At 52.6% G+C, this 17,995-nt stretch overlaps 1 protein-coding gene across 1 annotated transcript in view; it reads left to right on the top strand.

Annotated features, from left to right (window-relative positions):
* The window catches only part of LOC120030969, a 59,789-nt gene that overhangs the window by 12,893 nt on the left and 28,901 nt on the right, over positions 1-17,995 (top strand). Inside the window, exons 9-17 of the mRNA XM_038976475.1 lie at positions 996-1,139; positions 1,368-1,512; positions 2,411-2,676; positions 3,004-3,153; positions 3,295-3,544; positions 7,007-7,150; positions 10,249-10,538; positions 13,079-13,220; positions 17,427-17,966. Of these exons, the coding sequence (XP_038832403.1) occupies positions 996-1,139; positions 1,368-1,512; positions 2,411-2,676; positions 3,004-3,153; positions 3,295-3,544; positions 7,007-7,150; positions 10,249-10,538; positions 13,079-13,220; positions 17,427-17,966 (2,071 nt within the window). The remainder of the gene's footprint in view (positions 1-995; positions 1,140-1,367; positions 1,513-2,410; positions 2,677-3,003; positions 3,154-3,294; positions 3,545-7,006; positions 7,151-10,248; positions 10,539-13,078; positions 13,221-17,426; positions 17,967-17,995) is intronic.

The following is a 17,995-nucleotide window of genomic DNA, read 5'->3' as shown; positions in this document are numbered from 1 at the left end:
TGGTTGGCTCCGTCTCTGGCTCGGTTGGGGCCTGGTTGGCTCCGTCTCTGGCTCGCCGGGGCCTGGTTGGCTACGTCTCTGGCTCGCCGGGGCCTGGTTGGCTCCGTCTCTGGCTCAGGTGGGGCCTGGTTGGCTACGTCTCTGGCTCGGTTGGGGCCTGGTTGGCTACGTCTCTGGCTCGGTTGGGCCTGGTTGGCTACGTCCCTGGCTCGGTTGGGCCTGGTTGGCTACGTCTCTGGCCGTCCGGGGCCTGGTTGGCTACGTCTCTGGCTCAGGTGGGGCCTGGTTGACTACGTCTCTGGCTCAGGTGGGGCCTGGTTGGCTACGTCCCTGGCTCAGGTGGGGCCTGGTTGGCTACGTCCCTGGCTCAGGTGGGGCCTGGTTGGCTACGTCCCTGGCTCAGGTGGGGCCTGGTTGGCTCCGTCTCTGGCTCAGGTGGGGCCTGGTTGGCTACGTCTCTGCCTCGGCAGGCCCTGGTTGGCTACGTCTCTGGCTCGCCGGGCCCTGGTTGGCTACGTCTCTGGCTCGGCAGGCCCTGGTTGGCTACGTCTCTGGCTCGGCAGGCCCTGGTTGGCTACGTCTCTGGCTCGGCAGGCCCTGGTTGGCTACGTCTCTGGCTCGCCGGGCCCTGGTTGGCTACGTCTCTGGCTCGCCGGGCCCTGGTTGGCTACGTCTCTGCCTCGGCAGGCCCTGGTTGGCTACGTCTCTGGCTCGCCGGGCCCTGGTTGGCTACGTCTCTGCCTCGGCAGGCCCTGGTTGGCTGCGTCTTCTATTTGGTTGGCTATTCCTATGTACTAGTGGAAAACACTGGTATATTGAAACCTTATTTATGGAGACTAAGAGCAGCTCTGTCATACACTTGTCAGCCAATGGATCTTGTTCACAACTAGTATTCTTTATTCATCTTCCTGTACAAACTAAACAGTATATTAGTATTCTATTTCAGCCTGGTTTCACTAAGATTGGATTGTTTGTCCTGTCATGAGGGTTTCCAGATGCCTGACGTGCGGCTGGCTGCTACAGGGATGGACTCGTGTCCTGGTAGTGATGAGGAGGACACTGAGGATGAACTGGAGGCAGCTAGGGGACACAGTTCTACCAGACACAGACTACTGCTGTCCAGCACCTCCCGACAGCTGGTATGATACGTCGCTGTCTGTCTCTCTATCTCACTGCTTCTGTCTGACCTGTTCAGTAGAAAACACAAAGCTGAACAACGTTACAAAACAGTCTCAAACCAATCAGTATTTGATAAGTTGATGTTAACGTTTGGTTTCAAAATGTTTTCTCCCCAAATAGTCCTACTGAACACAGCCCTGTTTTAGCCTGTCAGACCAGAGGTCATGGGTTATGTCTGTCTGTGTTAGGTGGGAGAGAGCAACCGTCCCAGCTTCAGACCTGGGCTGGAGGGAGGCAGCTCTGACGAAGAAGCTTACTCTGGTCGTAACTCTCCTCTAACTGGGTACGAACACAGATACTCTGCAGAGGGCCAAGTCATCAACACTGTAACAGGTAACAGACACTGAACAAAAATAGGAAAGTGTTGGTTCCATGTTTCATGAGCTGAAATCAAAGATCCCAGAAATGTTCCATACTCACAACAAGCTTATTTCTCTCTAATTCTGTGCACAAATTTGTTTACATCCGTGTTAGTGAGCATTTCTCCTTTTGCCAAGATAATCCATCCACCTGATAGGCATATCAAAGAGCTGATTAAACGTCATGATTACACAGGTGCACCTTGTGCTGGGGACAATAAAAGGGCCACTCTAAAATGTGCAGTTTTCTCACCCAACACGATGTCTCAAATTTTGAGGAAGGTTACAATTGGCATGCTGTCTGCAGAGATCTCCACGAGCTGTTGCCGGATAATTGAATGTTCATTTCTCTATCATAAGCTACCTCTAACGCCATTTTTGAGAATTTTTCAGTACGTCCAACTTCATAACCGCAGATCACGTGTATGGCGTTGTGTGGGCGAGAGGTTTGCTGATGTCAACGTTGTGAACATAGTGCCCCATGGCGGCGGTGGGGTTATGGTATTGGGCAGCCGTAAGTTACAGACAACAAACACAATTGCGATGTCCCAGTTCTTCCATGGCCTGCGTACTCACCAGACATGTCACCCGTTGCGCTTGTTTGGGATGCTCTGTATCGACGTGTACGACAGCGTGTTCCAGTTCCAGTCCACGTTGGTAACCGCTGGGTGGACGTTGGTAACCTCTGGGTGGACGTTGGTAACCTCTGGGTGGACGTTGGTAACCTCTGGGTGGACGTTGGTAACCTCTGGGTGGACGTTGGTAACCTCTGGGTGGACGTTGGTAACCTCTGGGTGGACGTTGGTAACCTCTGGGTGGACGTTGGTAACCTCTGGGTGGACGTTGGTAACCGGTCATCTGTTCTTCACCAGGAGGAGGAGGCGACGGGAGCAGTGGGAGTGAGGAGGGCGGGAACGATGGAGTGTCCACTCTACCCCTCTCCTCCACCTCCTCGGCCCAGACCACCTACGATGTGCTGCGGGGGCTGGGGATCCTGGGGGGCAGCGTGCCGGGAGAGAATGCCCAGGACCTGATGGGGGACCGTGTGGGGCCGGTGGGGACTGGAGAGACCAGCTCTGGGCCACAGAGGACGTCCCCTGTCAACTGGAGTATGGCCTTAGACAGACAGGAGGCGCTGGTGAGTCTTCTGTTGGCCATTTTTCCATTACAACACCAGTGTGAACTGAGACTTTGTATGTGGCAGGAGTTGTACCTAGAGGCCAGGAGTTCCTCCGGGTCAGATCACGCTGTCAGGAAAAACTCCTGGCCGCCCACTACCCTGTTCTGTGCTATTTACCGGCAGTGATACGGTCACCGGCAGTTATACGGTCATCGGCAGTGATACGGTCACCGGACATAATACGGTCATCTTTGTCACCTGAACTGATACTGTTACATACAACATAGACACTTGTATAATCTTGTCCCCTCCATTAATGTGTGTGTGGGGGGTTTGGTTGTGCAGGATGCCATGGACAGTACAGAGTCTGGGGTGGCAGGGGAGGGTCACGGTGTCTTGGACTCTATATACCTGAGGACTGGTGCTGGACACTGGAGACCCCAGGACATGACCTCTCACCTCCAGACCACACAGAGCAGCTTCCACCTCTCTCAGGTACATTTACACACCAATACATTTAGGACATGCTGCCCCTCGGGGTTAAACATTTGAAGAATACCAACATCTCCTAGTTAAATTAAGGTAAAGATTGTAAAAAATTATACGGTGTTAGTGAGTGCTGCCCTTCTATACCAGGTGCTTCCTTCGCATAGTGATGATGAGGAGGAGGGGAGGGGGAGGCCTGCTGCCCTGGGGCCAAGAGGAGGTCCATGTGGGGACTCCTCTGCACCTCCTGGTCCTCCTGGTCTGTCAGACATGAGTCAGGGTGAGAAGGATCCTCTCTCCACCTCTCTGGAGGCTAAGTACCTCTCTCAGAGCTTCCACCAGGAGGACTCCTCTGACAGCGACTGGAACCACTGTCCTGATAACCTGGACTTCCAACCGGGTAAGTCCCAAACAGCTCCCCGCGTAGGGGTCCGGTACAAACGGCTCCCCGTGTAGCGGTCCGGTACAAACGGCTCCCCGTGTAGCGGTCCGGTACAAACGGCTCCCCGTGTAGAGGTCCGGTCCAAACGGCTCCCCGTGTAGCGGTCCGGTACGAACGGCTCCCCGTGTAGCGGTCCGGTACGAACGGCTCCCCGTGTAGCGGTCCGGTACGAACGGCTCCCCGTGTAGCGGTCCGGTACAAACGGCTCCCCGTGTAGCGGTCCGGTACAAACGGCTCCCCGTGTAGCGGTCCGGTACAAACGGCTCCCCGTGTAGCGGTCCGGTACAAACGGCTCCCCGTGTAGCGGTCCGGTACAAACGGCTCCCCGTGTAGCGGTCCGGTACAAACGGCTCCCCGTGTAGCAGTCCGGTACAAACGGCTCCCCGTGTAGCGGTCCGGTACAAACGGCTCCCCGTGTAGCGGTCCGGTACAAACGGCTCCCCGTGTAGCGGTCCGGTACAAACGGCTCCCCGTGTAGGAGGGGGCGGCGGGTGGCCTGGTGGTTAGAGCGTTGGGCCAATAACCGAAAGGTTGCTGGAAGGTAAAAATCTGTTCTTCTGCCCCTGAACAAGGCAGTTAACCCACTGTTCCCCTGAACAAGGCAGTTAACCCACTGTTCCCCTGAACAAGGCAGTTAACCCACTGTTCCCCTGAACAAGGCAGTTAACCCACTGTTCCCCTGAACAAGGCTGTTAACCCACTGTTCCCCTGAACAAGGCTGTTAACCCACTGTTCCCCTGAACAAGGCTGTTAACCCACTGTTCCCCTGAACAAGGCAGTTAACCCACTGTTCCCCTGAACAAGGCAGTTAACCCACTGTTCCCCTGAACAAGGCAGTTAACCCACTGTTCCCCTGAACAAGGCAGTTAACCCACTGTTCCCCTGAACAAGGCAGTTAACCCACTGTTCCCCTGAACAAGGCAGTTAACCCACTGTTCCCCTGAACAAGGCAGTTAACCCACTGTTCCCCTGAACAAGGCAGTTAACCCACTGTTCCCCTGAACAAGGCAGTTAACCCACTGTTCCCCTGAACAAGGCAGTTAACCCACTGTTCCCCTGAACAAGGCAGTTAACCCACTGTTCCCCTGAACAAGGCAGTTAACCCACTGTTCCCCTGAACAAGGCAGTTAACCCACTGTTCCCCTGAACAAGGCAGTTAACCCACTGTTCCCCTGAACAAGGCAGTTAACCCACTGTTCCCCTGAACAAGGCAGTTAACCCACTGTTCCCCTGAACAAGGCAGTTAACCCACTGTTCCCCTGGACAAGGCAGTTAACCCACTGTTCCCCTGGACAAGGCAGTTAACCCACTGTTCCCCTGGACAAGGCAGTTAACCCACTGTTCCCTGGTAGGCCGTCATTGTAAGTAAGAATTTGTTCTTAACTGACTTGCCTTGTTAAATAAAATAAAAATAGGCTGTCATTTTTTTCATTCAGATAATGATCAGGTGTCGGGTATTGCGCAATAGTCTATCCTGCACAATTGCCCTCGGTATCCTCAGTGTCCAATCAGAGGCGGCGAAAACACAAGTTCATAGCCTCAATGCTTTCTCTGTTAAATCTAATGAGACCCTGCTGGAAATCAATCAGACCACAGATGATAAACGTCAGTTCCCTAGGGGGGATCGGTCAGTTCCCTAGGGGGGATCGGTCAGTTCCCTAGGGGGGATCGGTCAGTTCCCTAGGGCGGATCGGACAGTTCCCTGGGAGGACCCGTGCACAACGGTCTTCACCAGCGTAACAAATGAGACAACAAATATTCTTGACATTCCTCTCGGAACACCTTTATTCTGACCCTTGGGCTGTTGTTGCATCACATGACCTATCACAACAGCTGTTAGTCACTCCACTGTCATTCAGGAAGTTCCTTCCTGGATCAGATGATGATGATGTGTAAATAACCAGGGGTCATGTTTCATATTTAAGTCATTTAGCAGACGCTCTTATCCAGAGCGACTCATATCTAAGCAACTAGATCCAGGATCCTTACAGGGGTCATGTTTAATATCTAATCAACTAGATCCAGGATCCTTACAGGGGTCATGTTTAATATCTAGTCAACTAGATCCAGGATCCTTACAGGGTTCATGTTTAATATCTAGTCAACTAGATCCAGGATCCTTTCAGGGGTCATGTTTAATATCTAATCAACTAGATCCAGGATCCTTACAGGGGTCATGTTTAATATCTAGTCAACTAGATCCAGGATCCTTACAGGGGTCATGTTTAATATCTAGTCAACTAGATCCAGGATCCTTACAGGGGTCATGTTTAATATCTAGTCAACTAGATCCAGGATCCTTACAGGGGTCATGTTTCATATCTAGTCAACTAGATCCAGGATCCTTACAGGGGTCATGTTTCATATCTAGTCAACTAGATCCAGGATCCTTACAGGGGTCATGTTTTAATATCTAGTCAACTAGATCCAGGATCCTTACAGGGGTCATGTTTCATATCTAGTCAACTAGATCCAGGATCCTTACAGGGGTCATGTTTCATATCTAGTCAACTAGATCCAGGATCCTTACAGGGGTCATGTTTTAATATCTAGTCAACTAGATCCAGGATCCTTACAGGGGTCATGTTTCATATCTAGTCAACTAGATCCAGGATCCTTACAGGGGTCATGTTTCATATCTAGTCAACTAGATCCAGGATCCTTACAGGGGTCATGTTTCATATCTAGTCAACTAGATCCAGGATCCTTACAGGGGTCATGTTTTAATATCGGATGTACCAACTAGATCCAGGATCCTTACAGGGGTCATGTTTAATATCGGATGTACCAACTAGATCCAGGATCCTTACAGGGGTCATGTTTAATATCGGATGTACCAACTAGATCCAGGATCCTTACAGGGTTCATGTTTAATATCTAATCAACTAGATCCAGGATCCTTACAGGGTTCATGTTTAATATCTAATCAACTAGATCCAGGATCCTTTCAGGGGTCATGTTTAATATCTAATCAACTAGATCCAGGATCCTTTCAGGGGTCATGTTTAATATCTAATCAACTAGATCCAGGATCCTTACAGGGTTCATGTTTAATATCTAATCAACTAGATCCAGGATCCTTTCAGGGGTCATGTTTAATATCTAATCAACTAGATCCAGGATCCTTTCAGGGGTCATGTTTAATATCTAATCAACTAGATCCAGGATCCTTACAGGGTTCATGTTTAATATCTAATTTAACTGATGCTTAATATATGATGTAACAACTTACACTGCTATAAATTCATGGACAGAAAAGTGCGATGACATGAAAACAATTGTCTGATTTTATTGTTAATGACTTAACAGCTGTACCAAGTTGTCCAGCTGTAGTAAATCCTCACTGGTACCCTGGTTTACAGAACAGGGGTCTCCATCAGGTTTGTGTTTCATTGTCCTCCCTGTGTGTCTGTGATCCAGCCTCTCACAGTGTGGTCTACCAGAACGAGGAGGGGAAGTGGGTGACTGATCTGGCTTACTACTCGTCCTTTGAGAAGGAGGTGGATGGACACCAGCTGCCGGAGGTAGCAGACCAGTTCCAGGCTGAGGACTTCGTTCCAGGCAGTAAGTAGAGGAGTTATTGGCAAACTGTTCTTTTTAGCTGGAAATGGAAATAGGGATTTGTGTGTTGTTCCTTTGGTCATGATGACTAGGTGTTGGTGTTCCACATCGTACCGTCGGTACGGAAGATCCATTATTAAAACTGCTTGTTTGGATCCTGAATGCTGATTGAACAAACAGTATCAGCCTAGCGGTTAGTTTGGTACAGCCGGAGGGTTAGTATCAGCCTAGCGTTTAGTTTGGTACAGCCGGGGGGTTAGTATCAGCCTAGTGTTTAGTTTGGTACAGCCGGGGGGTTAGTATCAGCCTAGCATTTAGTTTGGTACAGCCGGGGGGGGTTAGTATCAGCCTAGTGTTTAGTTTGGTACAGCGGGGGGGTTTGTATCAGCCTAGCGTTTAGTTGGAGGTTAATATCAGCCTAGCGTTTAGTTTGGTACAGCCGGGGGGGTTAGTATCAGCCTAGTGTTTAGTTTGGTACAGCCGGGGGGTTAGTATCAGCCTAGCGTTTAGTTGGAGGTTAATATCAGCCTAGCGTTTAGTTTGGTACAGCCGGGAGGTTAGTATCAGCCTAGCGTTTAGTTTGGTACAGCCGGGGGGTTAGTATCAGCCTAGTGTTTAGTTTGGTACAGCCGGGGGTTAGTATCAGCCTAGCGTTTAGTTGGAGGTTAATATCAGCCTAGCGTTTAGTTTGGTACAGTGGGGGTTTAGTATCAGCCTAGCGTTTAGTTGGAGGTTAGTATCAGCCTAGCGTTTAGTTGGAGGTTAGTATCAGCCTAGCGTTTAGTTTGGTACAGCCGGGGGGTTAGTATCAGCCTAGCGTTTAGTTTGGTACAGCCGGGAGGTTAGTATCAGCCTAGTGTTTAGTTTGGTACAGCCGGGGGGTTAGTATCAGCCTAGTGTTTAGTTTGGTACAGCCGGGGGTTAGTATCAGCCTAGTGTTTAGTTTGGTACAGCCGGGAGGTTAGTATCAGCCTAGCGTTTAGTTTGGTACAGGCGGGGGGTTAGTATCAGCCTAGTGTTTAGTTTGGTACAGCCGGGGGTTAGTATCAGCCTAGTGTTTAGTTTGGTACAGCCGGGGGGTTAGTATCAGCCTAGTGTTTAGTTTGGTACAGCCGGGGGGTTAGTATCAGCCTAGTGTTTGGTACAGTGGGGGGGTTAGTATCAGCCTAGCGTTTAGTTTGGTACAGCGGGGGGGTTAGTATCAGCCTAGCGTTTAGTTTGGTACAACCGGGGGGGTTAGTATCAGCCTAGCGTTCAGTTTGGTACAGCCGGGGGGGTTAGTATCAGCCTAGCGGTTAGTTTGGTACAGCCGGAGGGTTAGTATCAGCCTAGTGTTTAGTTTGGTACAGCCGGGGGGGTTAGTATCAGCCTAGCGTTTAGTTTGGTACAGCCGGGGGGTTAGTATCAGCCTAGCGTTTAGTTTGGTACAGCCGGGGGGTTAGTATCAGCCTAGTGTTTAGTTTGGTACAGCCGGGGGTTAGTATCAGCCTAGCGTTTAGTTGGAGGTTAATATCAGCCTAGCGTTTAGTTTGGTACAGTGGGGGTTTAGTATCAGCCTAGCATTTAGTTGGAGGTTAGTATCAGCCTAGCGTTTAGTTTGGTACAGCCGGGGGGTTAGTATCAGCCTAGCGTTTAGTTTGGTACAGCGGGAGGGTTAGTATCAGCCTAGCGTTTAGTTTGGTACAACCGGGGGGGTTAGTATCAGCCTAGCGTTCAGTTTGGTACAGCCGGGGGGGGTTAGTATCAGCCTAGCGTTTAGTTTGGTACAGCCGGGGGGGGTTAGTATCAGCCTAGTGTTTAGTTTGGTACAGCCGGGGGGGGTTAGTATCAGCCTAGTGTTTAGTTTGGTACAGCCGGGGGGGTTAGTATCAGCCTAGTGTTTAGTTTGGTACAGCCGGGGGGTTAGTATCAGCCTAATGTTTAGTTTGGTACAGCCGGGGGGTTAGTATCAGCCTAGTGTTTAGTTTGGTACTGTGGGGGGGTTACTATCAGCCTAGCGTTTAGTTTGGTACAGCCGGGGGGTTAGTATCAGCCTAATGTTTAGTTTGGTACAGCCGGGGGGTTAGTATCAGCCTAGTGTTTAGTTTGGTACTGTGGGGGGGTTACTATCAGCCTAGCGTTTAGATTGGTACAGCGGGAGGGTTAGTATCAGCCTAGCGTTTAGTTTGGTACAACCGGGGGGGTTAGTATCAGCCTAGCGTTCAGTTTGGTACAGCCGGGGGGGGTTAGTATCAGCCTAGCGTTTAGTTTGGTACAGCCCGGGGGGGTTAGTATCAGCCTAGTGTTTAGTTTGGTACAGCTGGGGGGTTAGTATCAGCCTAGTGTTTAGTTTGGTACAGCCGGGGGGGTTAGTATCAGCCTAGTGTTTAGTTTGGTACAGCCGGGGGGTTAGTATCAGCCTAGAGTTTAGTTTGGTACAGCCGGGGGTTAGTATCAGCCTAGGGTTTAGTTTGGTACAGCCGGGGGGGGTTAGTATCAGCCTAGCGTTTAGTTTGGTACAGCCGGGGGGGGGTTATTATCAGCCTAGCGTTTAGTTTGGTACAGCCGGGGGGGTTAATATCAGCCTAGCGTTTAGTTTGGTACAGCCGGGGGGGTTAATATCAGCCTTGCGTTTAGTTTGGTCAGTGGGGGGTTAGTATCAGCCTAGTGTTTAGTTTGGTACAGCCGGGGGGGTTAGTATCAGCCTAGCGTTTGGTTTGGTACAGCCGGGGGGGTTAGTATCAGCCTAGTGTTTAGTTTGGTACAGCCGGGGGGTTAGTATCAGCCTAGCGTTTGGTTTGGTACAGCCGGGGGGGTTAGTATCAGCCTAGCGTTTAGTTTGGTACTGCCGTAGGGTTAGTATCAGCCTAGTGTTTAGTTTGTTACAGCCGGGGGGGTTAGTATCAGCCTAGCGTTTGGTTTGGTACAGCCGGGGGGGTTAGTATCAGCCTAGCGTTTGGTACAGCCGGGGGGGTTAGTATCAGCCTAGCGTTTAGTTGGGGGTTAGTATCAGCCTTGTGTTCCAGGTAACACCATAGACAGATCACCAGTTGTCCTGTTTTATTGTGTTCCAGGTAACACCATAGACAGATAAGCAGTTGTCCTGTTTAATTGTGTTCCAGGTAACGCCATAGATAAGATCATAGAGGACCAGAAGGAGTTTGAGAAGGAGAACCAGTTCATGCAGGAGGAGGTGATGGAGCCTGCCTCCACCAGCCCAGGTCTCCTATCTGACACGTCCTGGAGACTCCCAGCCAGCAGCCACATCCTGATGAGGGCCAGCCAGGTGTCCCAGGAGCTGGACAGAGGGAACCAGAGCTACCTCCGTCTGTCTCTGGGGACCTTCTTCCAGCAGCGCTCTGAGGCCCTGGGCTGTCTAGGGGACGACCGGGAGGACGATACAGTCAAACGGGTATGGGACTTGTTCAATGTCCTATCGACGCCGCTCTGCAGCCACTGCTCTACTCTTTCAATATTCACGTAGTCTCTGAGGGTTGGTGTCCTTTTAGTTGAGGAATACGAGGCTTTGGTCCGGGAAACCTGCCCGCGGTGCGTAGGGACAGTAGGGTTGGTGTCCTTTTAGTTGAGGAATACGAGGCTTTGGTCCGGGAAACCTGCCCGCGGTGCGTAGGGACAGTAGGGTTGGTGTCCTTTTAGTTGAGGAATACGAGGCTTCGGTCCGGGAAACCTGCCCGCGGTGTGTAGGGACAGTAGGATTGGTGTCCTTTTAGTTGAGGAATACGAGGCTTCGGTCCGGGAAACCTGCCCGCGGTGCGTAGGGACAGTAGGGTTGGTGTCTGTTTAGTTGAGGAATACGAGGCTTCGGTCTGGGAAACCTGCCCGCGGTGCGTAGGGACAGTAGGGTTGGTGTCCTTTTAGTTGAGGAATACGAGGCTTCGGTCTGGGAAACCTGCCCGCGGTGCGTAGGGACAGTAGGGTTGGTGTCCTTTTAGTTGAGGAATACGAGGCTTCGGTCCGGGAGACCTGCCCGCAGTGCGTAGGGACAGTAGGGTTGGTGTCCTTTTAGTTGAGGAATACGAGGCTTCGGTCTGGGAAACCTGCCCGCGGTGCGTAGGGACAGTAGGGTTGGTGTCCTTTTAGTTGAGGAATACGAGGCTTCGGTCCGGGAAACCTGCCCGCGGTGCGTAGGGACAGTAGGGTTGGTGTCCTTTTAGTTGAGGAATACGAGGCTTCGGTCCGGGAAACATGCCCGCGGTGCGTAGGGACAGTAGGGTTGGAGTCCTTTTAGTTGAGGAATACGAGGCTTCGGTCCGGGAAACCTGCCCGCGGTGCGTAGGGACAGTAGGGTTGGAGTCCTTTTAGTTGAGGAATACGAGGCTTCGGTCCGGGAAACCTGCCCGCGGTGCGTAGGGACAGTAGGGTTGGTGTCCTTGTAGTTCAGGAATACGAGGCTTCGGTCTGGGAAACCTGCCCGCGGTGCGTAGGGACAGTAGGGTTGGTGTCCTTTTAGTTGAGGAATACGAGGATTCGGTCTGGGAAACCTGCCCGCGGTGCGTAGGGACAGTAGGATTGGTGTCCTTTTAGTTGAGGAATACGAGGCTTCGGTCCGGGAAACCTGCCCGCGGTGCGTAGGGACAGTAGGGTTGGAGTCCTTTTAGTTGAGGAATACGAGGCTTCGCTCTGGGAGACCTGCCCGTGGTGCGCAGGGACAGTAGGGTTGGTGTCCTTTTAGTTGAGGAATACGAGGCTTCGGTCCGGGAAACCTGCCCGCGGTGCGTAGGGACAGTAGGGTTGGTGTCCTTTTAGTTGAGGAATACGAGGCTTCGGTCCGGGAAACCTGCCCGCGGTGCGTAGGGACAGTAGGGTTGGTGTCCTTTTAGTTGAGGAATACGATGCTTCGGTCCGGGAAACCTGCCTGCGGTGCGTAGGGACAGTAGGGTTGGTGTCCTTTTAGTTGAGGAATACGAGGCTTCGGTCTGGGAGACCTGCCCGCGGTGCGTAGGGACAGTAGGGTTGGTGTCCTTTTAGTTGAGGAATACGAGGCTTCGGTCCGGGAAACCTGCCCGCGGTGCGTAGGGACAGTAGGGTTGGAGTCCTTTTAGTTGAGGAATACGAGGCTTCGGTCCGGGAAACCTGCTCGCGGTGCGTAGGGACAGTAGGGTTGGATTCCTTTTAGTTGAGGAATACGAGGCTTCGGTCTGGGAAACCTGCCCGCGGTGCGTAGGGACAGTAGGGTTGGTGTCCTTTTAGTTGAGGAATACGAGGCTTCGGTCTGGGAAACCTGCCCGCGGTGCGTAGGGACAGTAGGGTTGGTGTCCTTTTAGTTGAGGAATACGAGGCTTCGGTCTGGGAAACCTGCCCGCGGTGCGTAGGGACTTTAGGGTTGGTGTCCTTTTAGTTGAGGAATACGAGGCTTCGGTCCGGGAAACCTGCCCGCGGTGCGTAGGGACAGTAGGGTTGGTGTCCTTTTAGTTGAGGAATACGAGGCTTCGGTCCGGGAAATCTGCCCGCGGTGCGTAGGGACAGTAGGGTTGGAGTCCTTTTAGTTGAGGAATACGAGGCTTCGGTCCGGGAAACCTGCCCGCGGTGCGTAGGGACAGTAGGGTTGGTGTCCTTTTAGTTGAGGAATACGAGGCTTCGGTCTGGGAAACCTGCCCGCGGTGCGTAGGGACAGTAGGGTTGGTGTCCTTTTAGTTGAGGAATACGAGGCTTCGGTCCGGGAAATCTGCCCGCGGTGCGTAGGGACAGTAGGGTTGGAGTCCTTTTAGTTGAGGAATACGAGGCTTCGGTCCGGGAAACCTGCCCGCGGTGCGTAGGGACAGTAGGGTTGGTGTCCTTTTAGTTGAGGAATACGAGGCTTCGGTCTGGGAAACCTGCCCGCGGTGCGTAGGGACAGTAGGGAAGCCATGTTTGAGACCTACCACTGAGGGTTTAAGCCTGTGATCATCACCCTTCTGACTTGACCAGTCTGTTGTTGTATCTTCTCTCCAGCCGTCGTTTGGTTACGTCATCACCTCTCCAGAGAAGAGGGAACCGTTTCCTCTGATTCAACCATCAGACTTCCTGTCTCAGGACGGCTCGGTCCACAACGATACCCTCACACACACTGACCACGACCACACCATGAACACAGGTACGTACCATTTGGACGTCCAAGATGCTTATTCCTGATTCCCACTGTGAGGCCAGCCAGGCCAGCTAGTAAGACACTTATTCCTGATTCCCACTGTGAACCCAGCCAGTAAGACACTTATTCCTGATTCCCACTGTGAGGCCGGCCAGGCCAGCCAGTAAGACACTTATTCCTGATTCCCACTGTGTGGCCGGCCAGGCCAGCCAGTAAGACACTTATTCCTGATTCCCACTGTGAGGCCAGCCAGTAAGACACTTATTCCTGTTTCCCACTGTGAGGCCAGCCAGTAAGACACTTATTCCTGATTCCCGCTGTGAGGCCAGCCAGTAAGACACTTATTCCTGATTCCTGCTGTGAGGCCAGCCAGTAAGACACTTATTCCTGATTCCCACTGTGAGGCCGGCCAGCCAGACACTTATTCCTGATTCCCACTGTGAGGCCAGCCAGGCCAGCCAGTAAGACACTTATTCCTGATTCCCGCTGTGAGGCCGGCCAGTAAGACACTTATTCCTGATTCCCGCTGTGAGGCCAGCCAGTAAGACACTTATTCCTGATTCCCGCTGTGAGGCCAGCCAGTAAGACACTTATTCCTGATTCCCGCTGTGATGCCAGCCAGTAAGACACTTATTCCTGATTCCCGCTGTGAGGCCAGCCAGTAAGACACTTATTCCTGATTCCCACTGTGAGGCCGGCCAGGCCAGCCAGTTAGACACTTATTCCTGATTCCCGCTGTGAGGCTGGCCCAGCCAGTAAGACACTTATTCCTGATTCCCACTGTGAGGCCAGCCAGGCCAGCCAGTAAGACACTTATTCCTGATTCCCACTGAGGCCAGCCAGTAAGACACTTATTCCTGATTCCCACTGTGAGGCCAGCCAGTAGACACTTATTCCTGATTCCCACTGTGAGGCCGGCCAGTAAGACACTTATTCCTGATTCCCACTGTGAGGCCGGCCAGTAAGACACTTATTCCTGATTCCCAACTGTGAGGCCAGCCCAGCCAATAAGACACTTATTCCTGATTCCCACTGTGAGGCCGGCCAGTAAGACACTTATTCCTGATTCCCACTGTGAGGCCGGCCAGTAAGACACTTATTCCTGATTCCCACTGTGAGGCCGGCCCAGCCAGTAAGACACTTATTCCTGATTCCCACTGTGAGGCCAGCCAGGCCAGCCAGTAAGACACTTATTCCTGATTCCCACTGTGAACCCAGCCAGTAAGACACGTATTCCTGATTCCCGCTGTGAGGCCGGCCAAGCCAGCCAGTAAGACACTTATTCCTGATTCCCGCTGTGAGGCCGGCCAGTAAGACACTTATTCCTGATTCCCGCTGTGAGGCCAGCCAGTAAGACACTTATTCCTGATTCCCGCTGTGAGGCCAGCCAGTAAGACACTTATTCCTGATTCCCGCTGTGAGGCCAGCCAGTAAGACACTTATTCCTGATTCCCGCTGTGAGGCCAGCCAGTAAGACACTTATTCCTGATTCCCACTGTGAGGCCGGCCAGGCCAGCCAGTTAGACACTTATTCCTGATTCCCGCTGTGAGGCCGGCCCAGCCAGTAAGACACTTATTCCTGATTCCCACTGTGAGGCCAGCCAGTAAGACACTTATTCCTGATTCCCACTGTGAGGCCAGCCAGTAGACACTTATTCCTGATTCCCACTGTGAGGCCGGCCAGTAAGACACTTATTCCTGATTCCCACTGTGAGGCCGGCCAGTAAGACACTTATTCCTGATTCCCACTGTGAGGCCGGCCAGTAAGACACTTATTCCTGATTCCCACTGTGAGGCCAGCCCAGCCAATAAGACACTTATTCCTGATTCCCACTGTGAGGCCGGCCAGTAAGACACTTATTCCTGATTCCCGCTGTGAGGCCAGCCAGTAAGACACTTATTCCTGATTCCCGCTGTGAGGCCAGCCAGTAAGACACTTATTCCTGATTCCCGCTGTGAGGCCAGCCAGTAAGACACTTATTCCTGATTCCCACTGTGAGGCCGGCCAGGCCAGCCAGTTAGACACTTATTCCTGATTCCCGCTGTGAGGCCGGCCCAGCCAGTAAGACACTTATTCCTGATTCCCACTGTGAGGCCAGCCAGTAAGACACTTATTCCTGATTCCCACTGTGAGGCCAGCCAGTAGACACTTATTCCTGATTCCCACTGTGAGGCCGGCCAGTAAGACACTTATTCCTGATTCCCACTGTGAGGCCGGCCAGTAAGACACTTATTCCTGATTCCCACTGTGAGGCCGGCCAGTAAGACACTTATTCCTGATTCCCACTGTGAGGCCAGCCCAGCCAATAAGACACTTATTCCTGATTCCCACTGTGAGGCCGGCCAGTAAGACACTTATTCCTGATTCCCACTGTGAGGCCGGCCAGTAAGACACTTATTCCTGATTCCCACTGTGAGGCCGGCCCAGCCAGTAAGACACTTATTCCTGATTCCCACTGTGAGGCCAGCCCAGCCAGTAAGACACTTATTCCTGATTCCCACTGTGAGGCCAGCCCAGCCAGTAAGACACTTATTCCTGATTCCCACTGAGGCCAGCCCAGCCAGTAAGACACTTATTCCTGATTCCCACTGTGAGGCCAGCCCAGCCAGTAAGACACTTATTCCTGATTCCCACTGTGAGGCCAGCCCAGCCAGTAAGACACTTATTCCTGATTCCCACTGTGAGGCCAGCCCAGCCAGTAAGACACTTATTCCTGATTCCCATTGTGAGGCCGGCCAGCCAGACACTTATTCCTGATTCCCACTGTGAGGCCGGCCAGCCAGTAAGACACTTATTCCTGATTCCCACTGTGAGGCCGGCCAGCCAGTAAGACACCTATTCCTGATTCCCACTGTGAGGCCGGCCAGCCAGTAAAACACTTATTCCTGATTCCCACTGTGAGGCCAGCCAGTAAGACACTTATTCCTGATTCCCACTGTGAGGCCGGCCAGCCAGTAAGACACTTATTCCTGATTCCCGCTGTGAGGCTAGCCAGGCCAGCCAGTAAGACACTTATTCCTGATTCCCACTGTGAGGCCAGCCAGTAAGACACTTATTCCTGATTCCCACTGTGAGGCCAGCCAGTAAGACACTTATTCCTGATTCCCGCTGTGAGGCCAGCCAGTAAGACACTTATTCCTGATTCCCGCTGTGAGGCCAGCCAGTAAGACACTTATTCCTGATTCCCGCTGTGAGGCCAGCCAGTAAGACACTTATTCCTGATTCCCACTGTGAGGCCGGCCAGCCAGTAAGACACTTATTCCTGATTCCCGCTGTGAGGCCGGCCAGCCAGTAAGACACTTATTCCTGATTCCCGCTGAGGCCAGCCAGTAAGACACTTATTCCTGATTCCCGCTGTGAGGCCAGCCAGGCCAGCCAGTAAGACACTTATTCCTGATTCCCACTGTGAGGCCGGCCAGCCAGTAAAACACTTATTCCTGATTCCCACTGTGAGGCCAGCCAGTAAGACACTTATTCTTGATTCCCACTGTGAGTCCGGCCAGGCCAGCCAGTAATACGCTTATTCCTGATTCCCGCTGTGAGGCCAGCCAGTAAGACACCTATTCCTGATTCCCACTGTGAGGCCGGCCAGCCAGTAAGACACTTATTCCTGATTCCCGCTGTGAGGCCGGCCCAGCCAGTAAGACACTTATTCCTGATTCCCGCTGTGAGGCCGGCCCAGCCAGTAAGACACCTATTCCTGATTCCCACTGTGAGGCCGGCCAGCCAGTAAGACACTTATTCCTGATTCCTGCTGTGAGGCCGGCCAGCCAGTAAGACACTTATTCTTGATTCCCGCTGTGAGGCCGGCCAGCCCAGCCAGTAAGACACTTATTCCTGATTCCTGCTGTGAGGCCAGCCAGTAAGACACTTATTCCTGATTCCCGCTGTGAGGCCGGCCAGCCAGTAAAACACTTATTCCTGATTCCCACTGTGAGGCCAGCCAGTAAGACACTTATTCCTGATTCCCGCTGTGAGGCCAGCCAGGCCAGCCAGTAAGACACTTATTCCTGATTCCCACTGTGAGGCCAGCCAGTAAGACACTTATTCCTGATTCCCACTGTGAGGCCGGCCAGTACCTTTTTACTTGGTTTGGCATAATTTTCCTTACTTGATCAGTCATCATCTTTATTCCTCATTTTAAACTCAAATCAGTCATAATCAGAGTATCACATATGGTGGTTGATCCTTCCAATGTGTTGTTCTTGTAGAGGACTTGGACAAGACTGTGGAGGCAGCTGCAGACAGGGTGTCACCTACAGGAGATGATGAGCCGGAGCCTTGTGAATCAGCCTCCCGCCTCCCTGAGGCCCTGCTCTCCCCCAGCCAGACCCTTCCCTCAGCCTCCCCCCTCCCCGAGGCCCTGCTCTCCCCCAGCCAGAGCCTTCCCTCAGCCTCCCCCCTCCCCGAGGCCCTGCTCTCCCCCAGCCAGAGCCTTCCCTCAGCCTCCCCCCTCCCTGAAGCCCTGCTGTCCCCCAGCCAGAGCCTTCCCTCAGCCTCCCCCCTCCCCGAGGCCCTGCTCTCCCCCAGCCAGACCCTTCCCTCAGCCTCCCCCGGCAGCCTGGGCCCCAGCCCCGGCAGCGGCACAGACCAGTCTAACATCACGCTGTCTATCAGCACCATCGCCTCGGCCATTGCAGATGCCTCCATTTCCTCAGAGCCCTCCCAGCTGGCTGCCATGATCATGGAGCTGTCAAAGAGGAGTAGGATACAGAGGCAACAGCAGAAAGGTCTGCCGGGTCCAGACCCAGGTATCCCATATTCATAAGTACATCTGAAA

This window comes from Salvelinus namaycush, chromosome 37, assembly GCF_016432855.1.
Source record: "Salvelinus namaycush isolate Seneca chromosome 37, SaNama_1.0, whole genome shotgun sequence".
NCBI lineage: Eukaryota > Metazoa > Chordata > Actinopteri > Salmoniformes > Salmonidae > Salvelinus > Salvelinus namaycush.
Note: the sequence above shows the minus strand (reverse complement) of the source record. Positions and strands in the feature narration are given on the sequence as shown.